At 26.4% G+C, this 23,592-nt stretch overlaps 8 protein-coding genes and 2 long non-coding RNA genes across 16 annotated transcripts; 8 read left to right on the forward strand and 2 right to left on the reverse strand.

The window, feature by feature from the left end:
* The first annotated feature begins 46 nt into the window (after positions 1-46).
* On the forward strand, positions 47-2,056 carry LOC100576881. The gene is made up of 5 exons (XM_026439172.1): positions 47-1,069; positions 1,143-1,242; positions 1,594-1,704; positions 1,768-1,923; positions 2,000-2,056. Exons 1-5 carry the CDS (start codon positions 276-278, stop codon positions 2,054-2,056), a joined length of 1,218 nt encoding a protein of 405 aa, XP_026294957.1. The 5' UTR covers positions 47-275.
* Positions 2,057-3,572: 1,516 nt separating this feature from the next.
* On the forward strand, positions 3,573-5,770 carry LOC113218533 (odorant receptor 4-like). Its single transcript, XM_026438981.1, has 4 exons — positions 3,573-4,624; positions 4,729-4,828; positions 5,326-5,592; positions 5,678-5,770. The coding sequence occupies exons 1-4, from the start codon at positions 3,828-3,830 to the stop codon at positions 5,732-5,734; spliced, it is 1,221 nt and encodes a 406-aa protein (XP_026294766.1). The 5' UTR covers positions 3,573-3,827; the 3' UTR covers positions 5,735-5,770.
* Positions 4,896-8,473, reverse strand: LOC102656676. Its single transcript, XR_003304164.1, has 3 exons — positions 8,362-8,473; positions 6,827-6,966; positions 4,896-4,976 (listed from the first exon to the last, which is right to left on the reverse strand). It is a non-coding gene; the product is annotated as an uncharacterized LOC102656676 (long non-coding RNA).
* On the forward strand, positions 7,554-9,806 carry LOC100576816 (odorant receptor 4). 2 transcript variants are annotated; one of them, XM_016918046.2, is made up of 4 exons: positions 7,554-8,626; positions 8,731-8,830; positions 9,329-9,590; positions 9,683-9,806. In XM_016918046.2, the coding sequence occupies exons 1-4, from the start codon at positions 7,830-7,832 to the stop codon at positions 9,787-9,789; spliced, it is 1,266 nt and encodes a 421-aa protein (XP_016773535.1). In that variant the 5' UTR covers positions 7,554-7,829; the 3' UTR covers positions 9,790-9,806. The 2 variants fall into 2 exon arrangements, with proteins under 2 accessions (XP_016773535.1, XP_006565962.1); XM_006565899.3 differs by having other exon boundaries at positions 7,556-8,626; positions 9,329-9,595.
* A 392-nt stretch (positions 9,807-10,198) lies between these two features.
* LOC100576783 (odorant receptor 22c-like) lies at positions 10,199-12,226 on the forward strand. Its single transcript, XM_006565901.3, has 5 exons — positions 10,199-11,220; positions 11,283-11,382; positions 11,714-11,824; positions 11,900-12,055; positions 12,139-12,226. The coding sequence occupies exons 1-5, from the start codon at positions 10,424-10,426 to the stop codon at positions 12,193-12,195; spliced, it is 1,221 nt and encodes a 406-aa protein (XP_006565964.1). The 5' UTR covers positions 10,199-10,423; the 3' UTR covers positions 12,196-12,226.
* Positions 12,227-12,351: 125 nt separating this feature from the next.
* Positions 12,352-14,968, forward strand: Or50 (odorant receptor 50). Of its 3 annotated transcripts, none has more exons than XM_026446347.1 (5): positions 12,352-13,691; positions 13,772-13,871; positions 14,433-14,543; positions 14,611-14,761; positions 14,853-14,968. In XM_026446347.1, the coding sequence occupies exons 1-5, from the start codon at positions 12,787-12,789 to the stop codon at positions 14,927-14,929; spliced, it is 1,344 nt and encodes a 447-aa protein (XP_026302132.1). In that variant the 5' UTR covers positions 12,352-12,786; the 3' UTR covers positions 14,930-14,968.
* On the reverse strand, positions 13,526-18,461 carry LOC107966089. Of its 2 annotated transcripts, none has more exons than XR_001706504.2 (4): positions 18,416-18,461; positions 17,439-17,582; positions 15,698-15,946; positions 13,526-13,614 (listed from the first exon to the last, which is right to left on the reverse strand). It is a non-coding gene; the product is annotated as an uncharacterized LOC107966089 (long non-coding RNA). The 2 variants fall into 2 exon arrangements; XR_003304163.1 differs by lacking the exon at positions 18,416-18,461 and adding an exon at positions 18,162-18,267.
* On the forward strand, positions 16,613-18,756 carry Or51 (odorant receptor 51). Of its 3 annotated transcripts, none has more exons than XM_026446358.1 (5): positions 16,613-17,705; positions 17,934-18,033; positions 18,123-18,233; positions 18,367-18,522; positions 18,620-18,756. In XM_026446358.1, exons 1-5 carry the CDS (start codon positions 16,903-16,905, stop codon positions 18,674-18,676), a joined length of 1,227 nt encoding a protein of 408 aa, XP_026302143.1. In that variant the 5' UTR covers positions 16,613-16,902; the 3' UTR covers positions 18,677-18,756.
* Positions 18,757-19,202: 446 nt separating this feature from the next.
* On the forward strand, positions 19,203-20,770 carry Or52 (odorant receptor 52). Its single transcript, NM_001242977.1, has 5 exons — positions 19,203-20,002; positions 20,105-20,204; positions 20,303-20,413; positions 20,483-20,638; positions 20,717-20,770. The coding sequence occupies exons 1-5, from the start codon at positions 19,203-19,205 to the stop codon at positions 20,768-20,770; spliced, it is 1,221 nt and encodes a 406-aa protein (NP_001229906.1).
* Positions 20,771-21,631: 861 nt separating this feature from the next.
* On the forward strand, positions 21,632-23,172 carry Or53 (odorant receptor 53). Its single transcript, NM_001242978.1, has 5 exons — positions 21,632-22,446; positions 22,554-22,653; positions 22,714-22,824; positions 22,894-23,049; positions 23,116-23,172. The coding sequence occupies exons 1-5, from the start codon at positions 21,632-21,634 to the stop codon at positions 23,170-23,172; spliced, it is 1,239 nt and encodes a 412-aa protein (NP_001229907.1).
* The last annotated feature ends 420 nt before the right edge of the window (positions 23,173-23,592 follow it).

Here is a 23,592-nt window from a genome sequence, read left to right on the forward strand (position 1 = left end):
TATCTAGCACATAGCACGTATCAAATCATATTAGAAATACCAAAATTAATTACTTCATAAATATACAATTTAATTTCCATTGCACACACAATATTCAATTCATGTTTATTATCAACAATTTGAAATGAATACTCACGTAAATGTGAAGTTATAAAAACTGACTAGACGAATCGATCGGCGCACATCCTTTGGCTAAGTATGCGCAAGCGTTGAGTAAATACAGTGCACTTGAATCCTCGATTCAGTTGCGTGCGCGATTTTGTTGTGGTCACACCATGTCAGACGATCTTGTAGAAGTTGAAAAGAAATTTGGTAGTCTTAATGAATACAGCATACAATTCAATCGATGGATTTTAAAACCGATAGGCGCATGGCCAATTTCACTTTGTACTACAAGGAACGAAAAAATAATATCGAAAATTTTAATCATTGTTTGTTGGAGTCTTTCATTATTTACATTAATTCCCGGCTTGCTTCATTTTATCCTAGAAAAAGAAGATACTTATTTGAAATTAAAAACAATAGGTCCTTTAAGTCATTGGGTAATTGGAGGATTCAATTACGCCGTGCTCTTGCTACGTAAAAATGATATATTGCACTGCATAGAACATATACGTGTTGATTGGAACATTATCACGAAGAAGCAAGATCAACAAGTAATGTTGAAGTATGCGAAAATTGGTCGTTACATTGCAGCTTTTTGTACGGCTTTTTTGCAAGGTGGCGTTTTATGTACTTGCATTGCATTAGGAGCGTTTAAAACGACTATCAAAAACGGCAATGAGACGATAGAAATATATAGTTTACTTTGTCCAGCCTACAAATTACCAGTTCAAACAAATCCAACCCACGATATTATATTAGGTACGCAATTGTTGTCGGCATTCATTACCAGCTCGAGCGCTGCTGGCGCTTTTAGCCTTGCCGCTGTGTTTGCAAGCCATGCTCTTGGCCAACTGAATATAATGGTGGCATGGATCAACGAGTTTGTTAATCGACCAATAGATTTGAATAATGTCTATGTTAATAAAATAAGTATAATCGTCGAACATCATTTGAGAATTTTAAGGTAAGAGTTGTTTTTATCTTGATTCTTATCTTGATTTTTTTTAGAGAATTTCTCTAATTACTCTTAAATACAGTTTTATAACACATATTGAACACCTGATGAATCCAATATGCTTCATGGAAATGTTCAAATGTATGGTGGGAATGTGCATGCCTAGCTATTACATCCTTGCGGTACGCTAAATGTATCAAATTGCTAAATGTATGCGTGTGTATATAGCAATTTTATTAGGATCTTACTGATTTTATAAGTCTATTAATATTAAGATCCGTAGATTTATAATTATTTTTTGGTACTCTATATTCAAAATAATTTATCAGATTTCACATTAAAAAATATTTTATCATAGATATTCTATATATTTATATCATATTATTGATAATATAAATTTTTATACATTATTTGTCTAATTTACACGATAAAATATATAAAATATAATTTTATACTTTTTCACAAATTAAATTAAAAAAATTATTAAATTAATCTAAATCATAATTAATTAGATATATTTATTTTTTTCCTAGGAATGGTCTGAACATAATGTTCAGAATTTGGCTGTATATGTTATGATAATTATATCTATGACTTGCAATATTTTTTTAATATGTTACATCGGTGAAATTCTAACAGAACAGGTAAATTAGATATTATAATACATAATTAATTATATTTTTACACTCGATTTTACCACTCTCTAGTGTAAAAAGATCGGAGAAATAATTTATATGACAAATTGGTATGAATTATCTAACAAAGATATCTTTAATTTAATGATGATCATTTCACGGTCTAGTATCAGTGTAAATATGAGTGCCGGGAAATTAATTGACATGTCGGTGCTTACATTCGGTAATGTAAGTTTCTATTTTTTTTATTAAAAAAATATAATTTCTATTCATAAAAAATTTATGGAATAATTTGCAATTTCAGACAGTGAAATCAGTTTTCGTATATTTAAATATGCTACGTCAAATGACAATGATATAGATTATATATATATATATATATATATATATATATTCAACTTATATTTAGATTATTAAATTTAAATTTGAAATTTGAAATTTTCAACAAATATTTTATTTATTTCTGAATTGTAATTTTCTTCTTATAATTTATGAATTAAATATTTTTTTATGAAATAGCAAATAATTTTATTAAATATATATATATTTATTATTGAAAATAAATATTTGTAAAAATTTCATTTGCACTTATTGTTAATAAATTTATACATACATATTCTTGTGATCGAATCAACTGGTGGTTAAGAGGAGACTTCAACTGCACTAGCGGTGTACATTGAATTGCTTGAGGATAAATAAAATGATTAAATGTATAACATTTACAACTTATAATCTTATAATATAATTTACAATATATTTCTACATATATTTTTGCATTTAAATAATTTTTTTAACTTTTTTAAATTTTCTTTAACAAATTTTTTCTATTTTTTACTTATATAATATACTTACACAATTTAAATTTTCTAATAATATCTGTGTTTTATGCATTTTCTTCGACAAAACAAAAAATTTGGATTCAAAGATCAAAATGATCCGCTTAGATTTTCCAATTAAATAATATTACATTTTTATCTCGCATGAACAGCACATTCATAAATGCATTAAGAACATTCCAACTGATTTGTTCCATGCTTCTTTGCAATAGTGTCTGGAAAATAAAAAAATCATGATGAAGAACATAAAAATCAATCAATTTTCAGTTTTATATATTCCAGTGAATTCTTTTGTGACTGCAAAGCTTCTTTGTATAAAAAAAATCGATAACATAATCAATGAAATCTAATTTTCCTGATCTATCCTTGATCCATACACCAATTTGTGATACATTCCGTTGTTATAAGTGCTTGCTTTGATCGTTATGCTTGTAAATAATTTCAAATTCTTGTAATAAAGTTGTAAAGATTATTCGAAAACTGAAAGGAATTAAAAAAGGATATAATAAGTGGAGATGCATGAATAATATTAATATTGTAAAATATTATTTACATATATTAGAACAAAAAATATATATTGTAAGTGTAGATAATATCATATTGCGTTTATGGATAACAATTTTATATTTCAAGTTGAAGAGTTTCTAAATGAGATATGTTTTATTGAATTTGTAAGATATATGTTTAATATATCTATATTGAAATAATAACTTCTATTATCTATACTGAAATATCGAGATACATGTGATAATAGCAAAATTGCATTTGTTATGTTTCATTTTCGATTTTTTAAAAATTCTTCCTAAACTAATTTCAAACAATATTTTTTTTTCGTTATCACTTTTTTAATGAATTATTTAAAAAAAAAACAGATTTTTTTTACACCGAAATTACCGAAAATATTAATAATCATAATCTTCAATGTGATATTTTATTATTTAAATACTAATGATTAATAAAAAAAATATATGTATATATTACTTTATTTTTTTACTATCTATTCACTATTTTTTCGATTAACATTAGCTAATATATATTTTTTAAAATCACATTTCACTTGTAAAAGTATTTATAAATATTTTTACTTCTTTGCTAAGATATCTAATTTAATCTATCACTATATCAAGTACACTTTATATTATCTTCGACGAAATGAAAAATAAACACATGGATTATCGTTGCCAATAATTATGGAAGTACAAGCTATGGAGTATATTTATTGATCGATGTACATAATTCGTGTAACACCGCGTGTATACCATTCAGTCGTTTCTCTGACTTCGTTGAGGAAACACGATGGCAGACGATATTGTTGCGATTCAGAAAAAGTTTGGAAGTTTAAACGAATATAGCATACAATTAAATAGATGGTTTTCGAAAACGATAGGCGTATGGCCTCTTCCATCCTCTTCCTCAAAACTCGAAAAAATAATAACGAAAATTCTAATTTTCCTCTATTGGATTATCGTGCTATTCATCATAATAACAAGCTTATTACATTTCATTCTTGTGAAAGAAGATATAGTCTCGAAATTAAAGTCACTTGGTCCAATAAGTTATTGCTTTGGTGGAGGGCTCAATTATGCTGTATTGTTACTTCGTAAAAACGATATACGCTATTGTATAGACCACATAGAAGCCGATTGGAAGGTGATCACGAGGATGGGGGATCGGCAAGTGATGCTTAAAAACGCGAAAATTGGACGCATCATTTCCTGTTGCATCGTATGCTTCATGCAAATTGGTACTCTTTGTTTTTGCACCATTCTGGGAGTTTTTAAACGAACAATCAAAATCGGCAACGATAGCATGGAAATATATGTCTTACCATTTCCAACTTATAAAATTCCAGTTGATACTAATCCAGGGCATGCCATCATTCTTGGTTTGCAGTATCTGACATCATTCATAATGAGTGCTACTGTTGTTATCGCTTTCAGTCTTGCTACAGTATTTGCATGTCATGCTATTGGTCAGTTAACTATAATGATTTCGTGGATTCAAGAATTTGTAAATCAGCCACAAAAACAAAATAAGAATATACGAATTGATGAAATAAGTGTAATCATCGAACATCATTTAAGAATTCTAAGGTAACATTTTTTTGTATAGTTTCTTTCTGTTTCTATTTCTCTCTCTTTTTACCTATTTATCTATCTTTCTTTAGAGATTTTCTCTAATTACATATTAACTAAAGTTTCCTAGAACGTACTGAACATCTATTGAGCCCAATATGCTTCATGGAAATGTTGAAGAATATATTAAGCATATGCATGTTTAGCTATTGCATTCTTGCGGTATGCTATTTTCCAAATTTAATTATATTTGTTAAGATTTTCGTTTTCAAAATCTATAATTAATTTTGTGTATTTTTTTGTTGAAAATAATTTGATTGGCCGCATGTTGTTGTACTACACAGATGATCCATAAATTTCATTACTATCACTGTAAACAGAAATAATAAAACATAAATTTTTAAGACATTGATTTACAATATAAATATGTTAAATTCTTCACTTTTAATAGAATCATCTAATTTGACATAGAATAAGATTCATTTCTATTAATTTTTCAATTTTAAATATATTTTTATCAAGAATTAAAAGTAATCTATTTTTGGAAATGTAAAAAACTTTTTAACTAATTATACAAGATAATTGAAATTAATTAAATGAATCTTATTCTATATGTCGTAATTTTTTATGAGTTTCATAAATTCAAGTAATAAGAAAATCATTAGATTAATATGAACATAAGTAGTTTATCTAATTAAAAATGTTCATTTTTTTCTTAGGAATGGTCTGAACATGATGTTAGGGTTCTTGGTATATATGCTTTTGCAGTAATATGTATAACTTTAAACACATTTTTAATATGTTATATCGGTGAAGTACTAACTGAAAGATGTAAAGAAATTCGTAACATGGTCTACATGACAAATTGGTATCGATTACCTGACAAAGATATTCTTAATTTGATAATGATTATTACACGATCTGGCGTGGAATACAAAATGACTGCCGGAAAAATAATTGATATATCGGTAATCACGTTTGGTAATGTACGTCTAATTTTTTCAATTTTTTATAAAATATATCATTAGTTGAAATACATTATCGAAAATACAAATATATTTACGATTTCAGATCATAAAAACTGTTTTTGCGTATTTAAATATATTACGCCAAATGACAATATTGTAAATTTTTATGTATAAACATTTTTTATGTATTGAGCACATAAAAATATGTATCAAATATTCAAAAAAAATATTTAAAAATAAATTTTACATATTATTAATTACATTTGAATAAATTTGGAAATATAAAAAATTTAAGAAAAATTGTTTTTTTTCATTCGTGATAATTGCATCTTTTTCTTTCAAATTCTAATTTGCAATCTTATAATATTGTTATATAATAATATTACATTTCCATCTATACACTATAAAGAAAATTTAAAAATTTTTTTCTATTTGTATAATATATTTACACAATTTAAAATGAATGTAATTTTATGATACAGTCAAATCAATGAAAAAAAATCAATTATAAATTAAAAAAATTAAGATTAATTTTTTTATTGTAACATATTCGATATTTATAAAATTTAATACAATATATTATAATATTAAAAAACTAAATTATTAAAAAAAAGAATATAAATTTTTTACTTTGATTAATTAACTCTTTGGAATTGTTTGACATGCATCATATTTTCAAATCTTCAAATAGATATTCTTTTTATAAATTTTACTTTTTACGAAGAAATCCACTTTAATAATAATTGGTCCATATAATTATTATTATTAGAAAGTACGTACAAAAAAATTTTAAAATGAACTTATAAAAAAATTATTCACTATTATTCTTAAGAAAAATATTGTAATTAAAACACTAAACAAAAATAATCGTAATATAAAATGTATCTAAAAACTAACCTCCTTATGAATCGAATCAACTGGTGGTCGATAGAAAATATCGCACTCGCAATAATTCGCATGAATCGATTTATCGAAAGTATTGAAATTAGTACGCGAAAGTTTCGATAATCGATATTATCATTTTTGCATTTTAACATTTCCTTTCAATTATCTATTTTTTTCATAAATTATCATTATATTCGTACTTACAAATTCCATTTATAGTAGAGATTGGATATTCAAATAAGTTGTTAATACTGATAGATTCTTCTCTCACTGAGAGGAAAATTTTATATTGTGATGAAGTCTTTACATGAAACGTAGAGTTAGAGATAATCGATAATGAGAACTTTCCTGAACTTTTTCTACGCACCATTCTGTCCTTTAAAATCGTATTTGATGCTTGATTGGATTTGTGATATTCCATTATTCTAAGTGCTTATAGTTTGGTTATCATTTTATTACTCAATTGTGAACAATTTGGAATTCTTGTAACAATTTTTGGTCAATAATCTAAAACGAAGAAACACATAAACAACAATTAAACAACATTGCGGAACATCATAGGATAAAATGTATGTAAATTTAAATGATAATATCATAATGTGCATGGAAAATTTTCAAATTTATATTTCAAAAAAATAAGTTTCGTTGAATTTGTAATATATATTATGTTTCGTTTTCAATATTTTAAGAATGGAATCAAAATGAAACTATATATTAATTTATTATATATAATTTGTTTATATTATTCAATATTTATATTCATACTACGTTGAAATTTTATCGAAACAAATATCGTATTTTTTTATAAATTATTTCTTATGCAATCAAACATATATTATATATCATATATTATATATTATGCAATTAAACAATTAAATAAGAAATTTTAGAACTTTGTGTTTCAAATTCATTTACATATTTAAGGCAGACAGAAAAATTTGATTTCTTTCTTACATTGAAAATCAAATCAAAAAAGTTAATCATACACTACACTTTGTTTTATTTAAATATCATTATGATTATTAAAAAGAAAAAAATATTTATTTTATTCTTTATTATTTTTCATTTATTAATTTCTCAATTAACATTACAAGTAACACACGTCATATTTCAAAATAACATTTCACTTATAGTGTCTTTTTTTTTATGAATTTTATTGTTTCGATAAAATATATATATATGTATTTTAATCTCCATCATTCCATCAAGTACGTACTATACAACTATCTTCAACGAATAAAACGTAAATGCATGGATTAAGTATTGGCACATAACTATTGGCAACGGAGTGTATCGATCGGCGCACATCATCTGTATAATATTGTGTGTATATCGTTCAGTCGTTTCTGCAACTTCATCGAGGAAACACCATGGCAGATGACATTGTCGCGGTTCAAAAGAAATTTGGTAGTCTGAACGAGTATAGCATACAATTGAACAGATGGCTCTCGAAAATGATAGGTGTATGGCCACTTCCGTCCTTCACCTCAAAATTCGAAAAGATAATGACAAAAATTCTAATTTTCTTCTACTGGATCATTTTATTATTTATTATATTAGCAAGTTCATTACATTTTCTTTTCGTGAAAGAGGATATCGTTTCGAAATTAAAAACACTTGGCCCTATAAGCTACTGCTTTGGGGGAGGATTCAATTACGCCGTGTTGTTGCTTCGTAAAAACGATATACGATATTGTATAGAACACATAGAAACTGATTGGAAAATAATTAAAAGGATGGAGGATCAGCAAGTGATGCTTAAAAGTGCGAAAATTGGTCGCATCATTTCCGGTTGCATCGCAGGTTTTATGCACATTGGTACTTTTTGTTTCTGTATCGTTTTGGGTGTTTTGAAACGGACAATCAAAATTGGCAACGATAGCATGGAAATGTATGTCTTACCATTTCCAACATATAAAATTCCGGTTGATACTAATCCAGGGCATGGTATCATTCTTAGTTTGCAATATTTGACATCATACACAAGTAGTGCTACTGTTGTTATCGCTTTCAGTCTTGCTACAGTATTTGCATATCATGCTATTGGTCAGTTAACTATAATGATTTCGTGGATTCAAGAATTTGTAAATCAGCCACAAAAACAAAATAAGAATATACGCATTGATGAAATAAGTATAATCATCGAACATCATTTAAGAATTCTAAGGTAACATTTTTTTGTATAGTTTCTTTCTGTTTCTATTTCTCTCTCTTCTTATCTATTTATCTATCTTTCTTTAGAGATTTTCTCTAATTACATATTAACTAAAGTTTCCTAGAACGTACTGAACATCTATTGAGCCCAATATGCTTCATGGAAATGTTCAAGAATATTTTGAGTATATGCATGTTTAGCTATTGCATTCTTGCGGTATGCTATTTTCCAAATTTAATTATATTTGTTAAGATTTTCGTTTTCAAAATCTATAATTAATTTTGCATATTTTTTTGTTGAAAATAATTTGGTTGGTCGCATGTTGATATATTACACAGATGATTCGTAAATTTCATTATTATCACTGTAAACAGAAATATTAAAATATTAATTTTCAAGACACTGATATAAATATATTAAATTCTTCACTTTTAATAGAATCATCCAATTTATAGACATATAAGACATAGAATAAGATTCATTTCTATTAATTTTTCTATTTTAGATATATTTTTATCGAGAATTAAAGATAATCTCTTTTTGGAAATATGAAACACTTTAACTAATTATACAAGATAATTGAAATTAATTAAATGAATCCTATTCTACATGTCATAATTTTTTATGAGTTTCATAAATTCAAATAATAAGAAAATCAATAGATTATAATGACAAGTAATCAATCTAATTAAAAAAATATTCATTTTTTCTCAGGAATGGTCTGAACGTGATATTAGGGTCCTCGGTATATACACTTTTGCTGTAATGAATGTAATTTTAAGCACATTTTTAATATGTTATATCGGTGAAGTACTAACTGAAAGATGTAAAGAAATTGGTAACATGGTCTACATGACAAATTGGTATCATTTACCTGATAAAGATATTTTTAATCTGATTATGATTATTGTACGATCTGGCGTAGAATACAAAATGACTGCTGGAAAGATAATTGATATTTCAGTAATCACATTTGGTAATGTATGTCTGGTTTTTTCAATTTTTCATGATATATATCATTAGTTGAAATATATTATCGAAAATATACAAATATATTTATAATTTCAGATTGTAAAAACTGTTTTTGTATACCTAAATATATTACGCCAAATGACAATATTGTAAAGTGCACATGTATTGAGCATAAAGAAAATATGTATCAAATATACATTTAAAAATAAACTTTGCATATTACTAATTATATTCGTAAATGATTTTAAAAGAAACATGAAATAAAAAATTTTTTTTTCATTCATAATAATGAAATACATATTCCATTTCAAAAAGTTATAATTTGCAGTTTTATAATATTGTTATAAATATATATTTTCTATCAGCACATTTTAAACAATTGCATGAAAAAATATTAAAAAATTTTTCTATTTATCTAATTTACTTACACTGATTTAATTGAAATGAACACTTAAAATCACAGTAATATTTAACGTCATATATTAGAACTTGATTTTTTTTTTCTTTAAAAAAATCTTATATTATCTGACATGTAGCGTATCACATTTTCAAATCGTGCTACAAATGTCAAAAATATCATATGAATTCGATTATGTCTACAATTAGAAATTAAATTATATATTTATAAAGAAAGCACAATTTAGTTTCTACTGCACACACGTTGTCGAATTCATGCCGTTACTATCAACAATTTGAAATGTATACTCACATAAGTTTCATTAACTGTATCAAATCGATCGGCGCATATCCTTTGACAAAGTATGCGCAAGCGTTGGATAAATACAGTGCACCGAATCCTCGATTCAGTTGCATGCGCGATTTTGTTGTGACTGCACGATGGCAGATGATCTTGCAAAAATCGAAAAAAAATTCGGTGATCTTTCCGAGTACAGCATACAATTCAATCGATGGATATTGAAACCGATAGGTGCATGGCCGGCCTCATTTTATAAGTCAAGAATCGAAAAAATTGTTTCAAAAATTTTAATTGTCATCTGTTGGATCTCTTCGTTATTCACGTTAATTCCGGGTGTGCTTCACTTTTTCTTAGAAAAAGAAGATATTTACGTGAAACTGAAAATTCTAGGTCCTCTGACTCACTGGTTAGTTGGAGGATTCAATTATGCTGTGTTATTGCTACGTAAAGATGACATATATTATTGCATAAAACAAATATGCGCCGATTGGAACATTATCACAAAGAAGCAAGATCAACAAGTGATGTTAAAAAATGCGAAAATTGGTCGCTACGTTGCAGTTTTCTGTACAGTTTTCTTACAAGGTGGCGTTTTTTGTACTTGTCTTGCATTGGGAGCATTCAAAAAGACCATTAAAGTCGACAACGAGACTGTGAACATATATAATTTACCTTGTCCAGCTTATAATATGCCAGTTGATACAAATCCAACACATGATATTATATTGGGTACGCAATTATTATCCGCATTTATATGCAGTTCGAGCACCGCTGGCGCTTTTAGTTTTGTTGCTATCTGTGCAAGCCATGCTCTTGGTCAGTTGAATCTCATGGTGATATGGATCAATGAGTATGTTAATCGGCCAAAGAAATTAAATAATAATGCCTATATTAATAAAATAGGTATAATCGTCGAACATCATTTAAGAATTCTAAGGTAATTGTTTTTGCATTTTTTCTTGATTGTTTTTAAAGAATTTCTCTATTCATTTTTTACAGTTTCATAGCACGTGTTGAACATGTGATGAGTCCAATATGCTTCATGGAAATGATTAAATGTATGGTGGGAATATGCATGCCTATATATTATATTCTTATGGTAAATGAATCAAAATGTGTGTACAACAATTTTGAGAGATCTATTGACTAAATGCAAAATTTTTTTAATGAATTATAATAAAATAGTGAAAGAATACTTTTTGCATTTTTCAATATTTTCTATATTTTCATGGCCATTATGATTATTTAGTTTGCTATTAATGATAAAAATTTATATAATTTTTCCAATGAAATACAAATATATATGATAAAATGCAATTTTTTTATCCATTTGACACTGAAATAATAAAAAAATTATTTGATTAATTTGAATAATTGAAGATAAATATAAGAATAATTTTATTGAATTAAAAATATTTATTTTTTCCTAGGAATGGTCTGAACACAATATTCAAAATCTAACAGTATATGTTATGATAATTATATCTATGACTTATAATATTTTTTTAGTATGTTATATCGGTGAAATTATAACAGAAGAGGTAATTTATGTATTTCAATAAATAATTAGTTAATTGCATGATCAATCACTTACCGAATAATCGAATTTTTAATAGTGTAAGAAAATCGGTGATATAGTTTATATGACGAATTGGTATGAATTATCTGATAAAAATATCCTTAATTTGATGATGATCATTACACGATCTAGTATGAATATAAATATGACCGCTGGAAAGATGACTAATATGTCAGTGCTTACATTTGGTAAGGTATGTTTCCATAATTCTTTTACTGAAAAATATAATTTTTATGCAATTTATAAAGAAATTTATGAAATAATTTGCCATTCCAGATAGTAAAATCAATTTTCGCGTACTTAAATGTGTTACGTCAAATTACAATGATATAAATATGTACTCAACATATATTTAGATATAAACTTCATAATTTTTTAGTTTAAATAAATTTATATGAAATTGAAAATTCAACAAATATTTTTTTTTTTTTACTTATATTTATACAGAATTAATTTTCTTTTTAATTTCAAATTTTAAATTAAATTTTTTTTTATAAAATAATAAGTAAATATTTATGCGTAAGTAAATATTTCTAAAGATATCATTGAATACTTACACTCTTCATTATATATACGTATATATACGTATATACTCTATTGAATCAACTGGTGGTTGAGGAGGAGACTTCAACTGCACTAGCAATGTACGGATTGAATTTTTCGTGACAAAATGATATATTTACGCTTTCAAAATACTCCACACAGCGTATTACATTCCAGATCATATTTCAAATGTTTAAAATAATTTTAATTTTTTATAAATTTATTCCCGATTTATTCCTTATTTATTCAATTCTTCATTGGTCCATAGCAGGTGCATATTACTCAATTCATTTCAGCTACTGTCGACAACTTGAAATATATCTATACTGTTAACATATTCACTATGATTGAAAAAAAACAACTGACTAGACGAATCGATCGATGCGCATCCTTTGCGCAAGCGTTGGAGAACACAGTTCGACAAACCAGTTCTCGATTCAGTTGTCTCCGCGACTCTGTCAAGGAAATCAGGGAGAGAACGTGATGACAAACGATATTAATGTGGCGAAACAGAGATCTGATAATCTCAGCGAATACAGTATAAAACTGAGTAGATGGTACTTGAAACCATTAGGCGCATGGCCTGCCTCATCTTCCACCACGAAGATGGAGAGAATCATATCGCAAATTTTGATTGTCATCTGTTGGTGCATAATATTATTCACGGTAATACCTGGTATACTTTACATACTTTTCGTAAAACAAGACATCTATGTAAAATTGAAAATATTCGGTCCTTTGTCCCATTGGTGTATCGATGGTTTCAATTATGCCATATTGTTGCTACGTAAAAATGATATACTTCATTGCATAGAACATTTACGAGCCGATTGGAAATTGATAACAAGAACGCAAGATCAACAAGTGATGCTGAGAAATGCAAAAATGGGCCGTTATATCGCAGCTTTCTGCGCAATTTTTATGCAAGTCATCATTTTCTTTACGTGTTTCATATTGGGAATATTCAAACGATCCATACACATTGATAATAAAACCGTGGAATTGTACAATTTACCTTGTCCTGCTTATAAGATTCCATTTGATACCGATCCAACGATTCATGATATCATGCTTGGTACTCAGTTTCTATCAGCATTTGTCGTGAGTTCGAGTGCCAGCGCTTCTTTCACTCTTGCAACCATCTTTACATGCCATGTTCTTGGTCAGTTGAACATAATGATGATATGGATTAACGAATTCGTGGATCGCCTGCAAAGAAAAGAGAATAAGGATAATCACATCAACAAAATAGGTGTAATCGTCGAACATCATCTGAGAATCCTGAGGTAATATATATATATTAATATATTCGTTTTGATATTTTTTCGCAAATTTTTTTTAATTTCTAATTGTGCATTGATCGCAGTCTCATAGCACGTATCGAGCGTATAACGTGTCCAATATATTTCATGGAATTGTTTAAATGTATGATGGGTATGTGCATGCCTAGTTATTACTTTCTTGCGGTAGGCAAAATTTATTAAAATATATATATATGACGATTTTATAGATCGACCAAAAATATAATTTCTGATTGAAACAGTGAATATTTTATTTATTATGTATTAAATATCGAAATTTGGATATTTTTGAAAATTCTCTTTTTTCTCTGTCGATCTATAATTGTTAATTATTTATTTCTATATTGAAAATAATTCATCTAATCATTTTGACAAATATGAGAAACTTATACAAAAATATACATGATGATCTTAATTGCATAACATTTGAAATAAAAAGAAATCAAATAAAATAAAATAATAAGAATAAAATTTAAATATTTCTTAAAAATTTTTGTTAATAATCATAAAACTTTATCAGGATTTAATTTAATTAATAAAAATAATATAATAGTAAGAATAATATACATAATTGTTCTGGTATAGTTTTATACAAGTTTCTCTTTCCTTTTGCTCTATAATAAATTTTATTAAAATCATAAATTAGAAAAAATAATAATAACAATGAATAATTTATCTAAATAATATAGATATGATATATTTAATTGAAAATAAATTTTTTCTTAGGAATGGTCTGAACGCAATATTCAAAATTTGACTATATATGTTATGGTAGCCTTATCTATGTCTTTCAATATTTTATTGGTATGTTGTATCGGTGAAATATTAAGAGAACAGGTAATGAATATATGATAATATGATATCTTAAACATAATTGATTCATTATTCGCCGAATTACTGACAGTGCAAAAAGGTCGGAGACATGGTTTATATGACGAATTGGTATCAGTTACCTGACAAAGATATACTTAATTTAATTATGATTATTTCACGATCTAGTGTGGAAGTTAAAATAACTGCCGGGAAGATAATCACCATGTCAATATATACATTCGGTAATGTATGTTCTTTTAATTTCTTTGATTTTTATAAAAAAAAAATAATATTGATTTTCAAAAAGAATCATAAGATAATTTACAATTCCAGATAGTAAAAACAGTTTTCGCGTATTTAAATATGCTGCGTCAAATAACAATGATGTAAACTGCACACATAGATATTGAATATACATATATATATATATTTAGACAATAAAATTTATTAGTTATAAATATAAAAATTTTTAAAAAATAATCCTTTCACTTTTTATTTGCATGTTTTATAAATAATGAAATAATGAAATGATTTTTATAAAGCAATGAATTAATTTCAAATCTTGATAATTCTTCTTCTTCTCTTAATGAAAAAATTATAATAATAATATGACGATTCGATGTTTCAAATTTATCTATTAATTTCAAAAAAAAAAGTCACTTGAAAATTATTATAGTTATTATTATTAAAAAAAAACATTATTATTATTATTATTATTATTATTATAAAATGGATAACAATTTATTTTCATTTAATGAGTTTTTGATTGATAATATCTTCTCTTATCTTCTACTAAAAATAAAAAGAATCGTTCCGAAAATTTTAATTTTCATTTGTTCGTCACTTTATTCATTATAATTCCAAATATACTTCACATCATGAAAAAGGAGATTTATTCAAACCTAAAATCCTTCCTCCTCTGACTCACTGTGTTTGAAGAATTCAATTACACATTACTTTTACATAAAGATAATATTACATTCATTATTGCATAGAGCACATACGAGATTGGAAATCCATCATTAGAATGAAATATCAACAAATGATATTGAAAAGTGCAAAAGACTTACATTACTTCTATGCACCCTTCATACAAAGTAGTGTTTTCCGTGCTTGCATCGTATTAAATGCTTTTAAACAGACCAAGAGATTCGACAATATGATCATGTATACTTTACCTTGCACTATGTATAAAATTTCATTTAATATCAAATTATAATATCATCTTTAGTACACAATTTCTATCAGGATTCATCACGAACTTGAACACCGCTTTCAGCCTTACAATCATTTTTGCCATCCTTTGCCGAATGTTAAATGTGATGATGATATGGATTATTGAATTTTTCAAGAAGATTGTGACAACAAAAAAACCAGTTCCAAAAGTAATCATTCCAAAAGTAATCATTGAACATCATCTGAGAATTCTGAAATAACATTATGTTTCGATAATTTTTCGCATTTTTTTGTTGAATAGAGCACATATTAAACATTTAATATCAAATATACTTCATGGAAATGTTCAATGTTAAATGCTAGGAATGTCTAGATATTATATTCTTATAAAATATGAATAACTTATAAGATACGTATAAGAAACATGGATAAAAATTTTAGACTTACCGATTAGAAACAAAAATTTTAAAAATTATTAAAACAATAAATTGATACCAATTGCCTGATAAAAGATATTTTTAATTTAATTATGATCATTTTACGATTTAATATGGAAATTAAAATAATCGAAAGATAATTATCATATCCGTCTATACTTTCGTAATATATGTTCTCTTAATTCTCTGCAAAAAAAATATTCAATAAAATTCATAGATTTGCGATCTAATAAAAATTGTTCTTGCATAAATATATTATGTTAAAAGACAATGATGTAAACAATGTATATATTGAAAATATATTTATTTAATAAATTTCATTTTTCAAGTCGAACAAAACTATATAAAGTTGAGAATTGAACGAATTCTTTTTTTAAATTTAATGTATTTCAAAATTATTTTTTACTCATACAACTTAAAGAATTTTTCTACACATTATTTCAAAGAATCTATGAAAATTATTCGAATTTTTAATCCTATTAATTTATAAATCCAATCACTTTATTTATTGTTCCACATGTTTATCCTATTCCTTTAAAAGTATACTAAACGAAATATTAAGAATCATCCACATATTACTATAAAACCAAAGTATTCAGTTGTTCTGATTACAAGATAACTAAAGCAACATGTGATTCCTATCACATGCTATCGATCATGAAGAAAAAGTTTCATTCAGTCTTGCGCTTGCGTCTCTTGAATCATTTTTTTTAGAATTGTTCTTTACATATCGACGACTTCAGTCAGTGTTATGCGCCGCAAGTGTCAACATGCGATCAAGTAATATCGACGATCTTCCCCTGAATGATCGTTATGAAAGCGATATACATTATACATTTCAATTCTGCCATTGGATTTTAAAACCATTAGGCATCTATTATTTTATCTACAATCAAGCGAATAAATTCGAAAAAATTTTGTCCATGGTCCTAATCCTGATCTGCTTTTTCATAATACAATTCGTCATCGTGCCGTTCGGTTACTATATTCTATTCTACGAGAAGGATATGAATACGAAAATTAAATTTTTAGGACCGTTGACATTTTGTTTAAGTGCGCTATTCAAGTATAGTTATCTTGGCATAAAAAGTTCAGAGCTTGGTCATTGCATAAAACATGTGGAAAAAGATTGGAAGATGTTGCAAAATGAGGATCATCGTGTCATTATGTCACGATATGTAATCATGGGCAGAAATCTAATCACATTATGCGCAGCTTTCATGTACACTGGTGGCTTGTCTTATCATACCATTATGCCATTGCTTTCGAAAAGGAAAGTTGAGAATTTTACAATTAGACCACTTACCTATCCTGGTTATGAGGCATTTCTCAATATTCAAAAAAGTCCCACGTATGAAATTATATATTGTATGCACTGTATTTATGTTATCGTCGTAGGTAATATCACAATGGCCGCGTACAGTTTAACGACAATCTTCATCACTCATGCCTGTGGACAGATTAAGATACAAATGTTACGATTGGAGAACTTGAAGAACGAAAAGAAAGTATTAGAAACAGGTATCGAGAGTCATCTGGCGGTTGTTGTCAAGAATCATGTGGAAATTTTAAGGTAAGTTGATTAATATCATGATTATAAGTGGATCGTGGTTATGAGTGTTCATGTATTTTTGAGAAATTTAAATATATAAAGTATACAAAATATTCAAAAAAGTATGAATTTGCATAAATATCTATTTTACATATTATTTTGCTTATTTATTACAAATAATAAATTAAATTATACATTTATAAAATACAATATATGTGATGTGTTAAAGCAATAATTGTGGAATTGCAGATTTGCGAAAAACGTTGAAACAACATTACGTGAATTATTCTTAGTAGAAGTGATAGTGTCGACTTTATTAATGTGTTTGCTTGAATATTACTGTATGGTGGTAAAAATTATTCGAATAATGAATTGATATTTGAACAAAAAAATGATCATTATACACACGAAAAATAATTACAAATCGATATATTTTAGGAATGGGAAACCAGCGATTCGGCTGCAATATTAACATACGTCATTCTTTTATTTTCTTTTACTTTCAATATATTAATATTTTGTTACGTAGGAGAACTTCTTCTTGGACAGGTATTTTTAAAAAATAAATTTTCGAGATTCGATTCATTCACGTTCAAGTTTGTTCACTTCATCATTCATTCGATTTTTTAACATAGAGAGGGTTATTTAATCATTGGCATAATAAACATGAATGTGGTAGCAGGGTAGTGAAATCGCGACTGCTTTGTATGAAATAGAATGGTACAACTTACCTGGAAGAAAAGCTCGTGATATTATTTTATTGCTCGTTATATCGAAATATCCGCCCAAACTTACAGCTGGCAAAATATTTATTCTATCGATGAATACTTTTAGCGTTGTAAGTGATCCAGAATTTAATCTGTAAATATTTATTTATAGATTATTTATTAAATTTTGTAAAATTTTGAACGAATAATAACATCTTTTATTCATAGGTCTTAAAATCATCAGTAGTTTATTTGAACATGTTGCGAACGATCACTGAACTGTGATCAATATTCCTAAAATATGTTAAAAATGAAATATTGTATCTTGATATAATTCAATATTCTGGACTTAATCTGAAAATTATTGAAACAATTATAATTTTTTTAATATTATAAATCTAATAATATAAATATCGATTTTAAACAGAGTTTAAATATTAGAAGATTAAATAAAGAAATCTTTTAAATATTATTTAAATAAATTTAAATAAATAATTTTTTTTTGTTTCTTTATATTATTATTATTATGTAAATTAGAAAAAAAATAGTCTTGATCTTATATCACTGCATGAATTTATTTCTCCGCATATGCCTTTATTCTAAATCCTTTTTCCCTTCAACGATATAGAACCTGCAAATAAAAAGATGAACATTTATTAGTAATCGAATATTGTCCCCTTACATTAACCATACACGTGATGAAGTTTATACTATACATTCATAGAAACAATGTGCGCTTGCGTTCTAACAATATCGTGTTGAAAGTTTCTATATTGTCGACCAGTCGACAGTGAACACTGGAGCCGTCACTATGTTTGATCGATCATATAATAACAGTCAGTTAAAAAATATTCATTACGAGAACGATATACATTACACTTTACAGATGTGTCAATGGTTATTGAAACCTATCGGAGTGTGGCCTTTCGTTTACGATCGAACTAGCAGATTTGAGCAGCTTATTTCCATCATTCTAATGGCTACGTGCTTCTCCAGTTTGTTATTCATCATCCTACCATCCGGCCATCATATTTTTTTCGTAGAAAAAGATATGCATCTCAAGGTAAAATTGCTCGGTCCAGTTGGATTTTGTTTATCGTCCACAATTAAATATTGCTATCTTGGCGTGAAAGGTGTATTTTTTGAACAATGTATCAAACATGTTAAAAATGATTGGAAAATGGTACAAGATCCAAGTTATCGAATAATCATGTTAAAATATGCCACTATCAGCAGAAAACTTATAATTATGTGTGCCGTTTTTTTATATACTGGCGGAATGTCATATCATACTGTAATGCAATTTTTATCAAAAGAGAAAGATAATAATAATACATTTAAACCATTGACTTATCTAGGCTACGATCCATTTTTCGATACTCAATCCAGTCCTATATACGAAATCGTATTTTGCATGCATTGTTTCGCCGCCATGATTATGTATAGCGTCACAACGGTTGCATATAGTTTAGCAGCGATTTTTGTCACTCATATCTGTGGACAAATTCAAATACAAGCAACAAGATTACAGAATTTAGTAGAAAACAAGGACAAAAAGAATAACTGTGATCCTTTTGCTCTTATTGTTCATGATCATGTAGAAATTTTAAGGTAAGAAATATCAAATAAAAATTGCTCGTAGATAAATGTGATAAGAATTTTATATGCTTTACAATATAGATCGTTATAAAAGCCCATACGTGGAAATTTTAGATTTTCGAAAAATGTAGAAGAAGCTTTACGTGAGATATGTTTGGCAGAAATTATTGAATCTACAATAATTATGTGTTTGCTTGAATATTATTGCATGACAGTAAGACGATAAACTCAATATATACTCAATATATTTAAGAACTAGTACTTAAATTATATAATTATAAAAAAAAAATATTATTTAAGTATATCTTTTAGGAATGGCAAAATAACGATGCAATTGCAATATTGACCTATTTTACTTTGTTGATTTCTTTTACATTTAACATATTTATATTTTGTTATATAGGCGAAATTCTTTCTGAACAGGTAATTACAAAAAAATTTTGCTTACGTATTTTATGTTGAAAAAAAAGCATTTTTAATTATTCTTATTAGTGTAGCCAAATTGGTACAATTTCTTATGAAATTAATTGGTATAAATTGCCTGCTAAAAAAGCTCATGATCTTATTCTACTAATTTCCATATCACAGTATCCTCCAAAACTTACAGCTGGAAAAATAATTGATTTATCTTTCAACACATTTAGCTCTGTAAGTTTTTATTTTTTTTTAACAATTTCAATATTTTCTGAAGCATAAAATTAAATTTTTACATTTAACAATTTTTAGGTGGTAAAAACATCGGTAATTTATTTGAATTTACTTCGAACAGTTACGGATTAATAAGAGGATTATTAAAATTAATATACTAATAAAATATTACTAAAATTATACTTTTTATTATTGTCATCATAAAAGTATAATATTATATTGTTTCAAAAAATATATTTGCAGATATCCTTTTTTAACTAAAATTGATTTTGAATTCTATTTAATTCTACAATAGCAGTTTTAATATATCAAATATATTATATACATACATAGAATTATTATGTATATAATAAATATATTTAAATAAACTTATTTATCTATACATTATATTATATTAGATTTATTATTTTGAAATTTATGGCAAACTTTCATCATTTTTTGTAATATATTTTTTCTCATTTTTTATAAATAATTAAACATTTAATTAAAATTTATTTATATAAAATTTACTTATTGAAAATCAATACAAAATAATTTTATAGCTTATAATTTTATAAATTTCTACTATTTTTACAAAGATATTAGTTAATTGCATAAAACATATTAAAATAAAATAACGAAACATTTGAAGAATAACATAATATTAAATATATATATTTTAAATATTTTTTTAAAAAAATATTAATAGTACATTATATTAAATTTATTATAAAAATATATAGAATAGAAACACTTACAATAAAATATTGAAAAATGAATCCAAATACATGATAAGGTCTTTCCTCACATACAGAATCTCTCCAATGAATGTGGAAACCTGTAAATGATAAAGAAAGATGATATCGATTATTCGGAAACTATTCGCGAAATACATGCACATTATAAAGTTTATAGTATACATTCATAAAAACGCAGAAATGCGCTTGCGTTCAATATCAGAGAGAAAGTTTCTAGTCTGCCGATCAGTCGACAATAAGCACTTCAGCTGTCACTATGCATGATCGATCACACGACAATATTAACGGTCAGTTGAAAAATAGTCATTACAAAAGTGATATACATTACACATTACAAATGTGTCAATGGTTGTTGAAACCGATCGGAGTGTGGCCTCTCATTTACAATCAAACCAGCAGATTCGAGCAATTGATTTCTATTATTCTAATGGGCACGTGCTTCTCTAGCCTGTTATTCATCATCTTGCCATCCGGCCATCATATCCTTTTCGTAGAAAAAAATTTGCACATGAAAGTGAAAGCATTCGGTCCAGCTGGATTTTGTTTATCATCCACGATTAAATATTGCTATCTCGGCCTAAAAGGATCCTCGTTTGAGAGATGCATCGAACATATGAGAAAAGATTGGATGATGGTGCAAGATCCAAATCATCGAACGATCATGCTAAAATATGCAACGATTAGCAGGAAACTTATCACCATGTGTGCCGTCTTTTTATATACAGGAGGAATGTCATATCATACGATAATGCAATTTTTGTCGAAAGGAAAGAATAAAGACAATTACACGATCAGACCATTACCTTATATTGGCTACGATCCATTTTTCGATACACAATCTAGTCCTACGTATGAAATTGTGTATTGTATACATTGTTTCACAGCGATGATCATGTATAGCATCTCAACAGTTGCATATAGTTTAACAACGATCTTTGTTACACATATATGCGGACAAATTCAAGTACAAATAGCAAGATTACAAGATTTGGTGGAGAGCAAGGAAAAGAGGAAATATAAAGATTGTGATCCTTTTGCTCTTATTGTGCACGACCATGTAGAAGTATTAAGGTAAGAATCAAATATTGTTAATTTGAATAAACGCATATGATAAAAATTCTGAAAAATTAAAATACTAGAAGGAACTTTAAGAAAAAGCAAATATGTAAAAATTATAGATTTTCGAACAATATAGAAGAAGCTTTACGAGAGATATGCTTTACAGAAATTATAGAGTGTACGATAGATATGTGTATGCTTGAATATTATTGCATAATGGTAAGCAATAAAATTGAATTACATATAAGTTAAAGATTGATTATAAATCTGTTATTTTAGGAATGGTCAGTAGGCGATACAATTACACTTTTAACGTTTTTCACCTTATTGATTTCTTTCACATTTAATATATTTATATTCTGCTATATAGGTGAAATTCTGACTGAACAGGTAATTATAAGAATTTTGTTTATTTTAATATTCTCTATTTTATTAAACAAAATTATTAATCATTATTAGTGTAGTCAAATTGGTACAGTTTCCTATGAAATCGATTGGTATAAATTATCGCCTAAGGAAGCTTATGATCTTATTTTACTAATCTCCATATCACAGCATCCACCAAAATTAACGGCGGGAAAAATAATCGAATTGTCTTTGAACACATTTAGCACTGTAAGTTTCTCTTCTTCAAAAATTTTTAGAGATAAACAATATAATATTTTATGAAATTATTTTTAGGTAGCAAAAACATCGGTAGTTTATTTGAATTTGCTTCGAACAGTTACAGACTGGTAATAAAACTTATAGTTTTTACTTTTTACTAGTATCATCAAAAACATTATTTTATTATTAAACAAATATTTTTACAGATATTCTTTTTAAAGTAAAATTGGATCTGAATTTGAACTTTTCTCTTTAATTTATTCCAATCAAAATTTATTTTTGAAATAATTAAAAATAACTTATATCAATATATTACAAATATTAATCACTATTTATTACAAATATGAATCTTAAAACTCATTTAATATTTAATATATATACTTATTCTGCACTATTATTCTGTAATATTTTCATCATGTTTTCATTAATAATTAAACATATGAAAATTATTTACACAAAACTTACTAAAAAATAGCGCAATATAATATATTTTTTATTACAAAATATTAATTATTTGCACAATATATAAATAACAAATAAAATAAATTCAAG

This window comes from Apis mellifera, linkage group LG2 (assembly GCF_003254395.2).
Source record: "Apis mellifera strain DH4 linkage group LG2, Amel_HAv3.1, whole genome shotgun sequence".
NCBI classification, from domain to species: domain Eukaryota; kingdom Metazoa; phylum Arthropoda; class Insecta; order Hymenoptera; family Apidae; genus Apis; species Apis mellifera.

Excerpts from the sequence above, each read along its gene's own strand:
- LOC100576881 (XM_026439172.1), top strand. The coding sequence starts at position 276 with ATGTCAGACGATCTTGTAGAAGTTGAAAAGAAATTTGGTAGTCTTAAT. Across the intron at positions 1,070-1,142 it reads CATCATTTGAGAATTTTAAG|TTTTATAACACATATTGAAC; the intron begins GTAAGAGTTGTT and ends TCTTAAATACAG. Across the intron at positions 1,705-1,767 it reads GTGAAATTCTAACAGAACAG|TGTAAAAAGATCGGAGAAAT; the intron begins GTAAATTAGATA and ends ACCACTCTCTAG.
- LOC113218533 (XM_026438981.1), top strand. The coding sequence starts at position 3,828 with ATGGCAGACGATATTGTTGCGATTCAGAAAAAGTTTGGAAGTTTAAAC. Across the intron at positions 4,625-4,728 it reads CATCATTTAAGAATTCTAAG|TTTCCTAGAACGTACTGAAC; the intron begins GTAACATTTTTT and ends TATTAACTAAAG. Across the intron at positions 4,829-5,325 it reads TTAGCTATTGCATTCTTGCG|GAATGGTCTGAACATGATGT; the intron begins GTATGCTATTTT and ends TTTTTTTCTTAG.
- LOC100576816 (XM_016918046.2), top strand. The coding sequence starts at position 7,830 with ATGGCAGATGACATTGTCGCGGTTCAAAAGAAATTTGGTAGTCTGAAC. Across the intron at positions 8,831-9,328 it reads TTAGCTATTGCATTCTTGCG|GAATGGTCTGAACGTGATAT; the intron begins GTATGCTATTTT and ends ATTTTTTCTCAG. Across the intron at positions 9,591-9,682 it reads TATTTCAGTAATCACATTTG|ATTGTAAAAACTGTTTTTGT; the intron begins GTAATGTATGTC and ends TTATAATTTCAG.
- LOC100576783 (XM_006565901.3), top strand. The coding sequence starts at position 10,424 with ATGGCAGATGATCTTGCAAAAATCGAAAAAAAATTCGGTGATCTTTCC. Across the intron at positions 11,221-11,282 it reads CATCATTTAAGAATTCTAAG|TTTCATAGCACGTGTTGAAC; the intron begins GTAATTGTTTTT and ends CATTTTTTACAG. Across the intron at positions 11,383-11,713 it reads CTATATATTATATTCTTATG|GAATGGTCTGAACACAATAT; the intron begins GTAAATGAATCA and ends ATTTTTTCCTAG.
- Or50 (XM_026446346.1), top strand. The coding sequence starts at position 12,787 with ATGCGCATCCTTTGCGCAAGCGTTGGAGAACACAGTTCGACAAACCAG. Across the intron at positions 13,692-13,771 it reads CATCATCTGAGAATCCTGAG|TCTCATAGCACGTATCGAGC; the intron begins GTAATATATATA and ends CATTGATCGCAG. Across the intron at positions 14,544-14,610 it reads GTGAAATATTAAGAGAACAG|TGCAAAAAGGTCGGAGACAT; the intron begins GTAATGAATATA and ends AATTACTGACAG.
- Or51 (XM_026446358.1), top strand. The coding sequence starts at position 16,903 with ATGCGATCAAGTAATATCGACGATCTTCCCCTGAATGATCGTTATGAA. Across the intron at positions 17,706-17,933 it reads AATCATGTGGAAATTTTAAG|ATTTGCGAAAAACGTTGAAA; the intron begins GTAAGTTGATTA and ends GTGGAATTGCAG. Across the intron at positions 18,034-18,122 it reads TTGAATATTACTGTATGGTG|GAATGGGAAACCAGCGATTC; the intron begins GTAAAAATTATT and ends GATATATTTTAG.
- Or52 (NM_001242977.1), top strand. The coding sequence starts at position 19,203 with ATGTTTGATCGATCATATAATAACAGTCAGTTAAAAAATATTCATTAC. Across the intron at positions 20,205-20,302 it reads TTGAATATTATTGCATGACA|GAATGGCAAAATAACGATGC; the intron begins GTAAGACGATAA and ends TATATCTTTTAG. Across the intron at positions 20,414-20,482 it reads GCGAAATTCTTTCTGAACAG|TGTAGCCAAATTGGTACAAT; the intron begins GTAATTACAAAA and ends TATTCTTATTAG.
- Or53 (NM_001242978.1), top strand. The coding sequence starts at position 21,632 with ATGCATGATCGATCACACGACAATATTAACGGTCAGTTGAAAAATAGT. Across the intron at positions 22,447-22,553 it reads GACCATGTAGAAGTATTAAG|ATTTTCGAACAATATAGAAG; the intron begins GTAAGAATCAAA and ends TAAAAATTATAG. Across the intron at positions 23,050-23,115 it reads CTTTGAACACATTTAGCACT|GTAGCAAAAACATCGGTAGT; the intron begins GTAAGTTTCTCT and ends AATTATTTTTAG.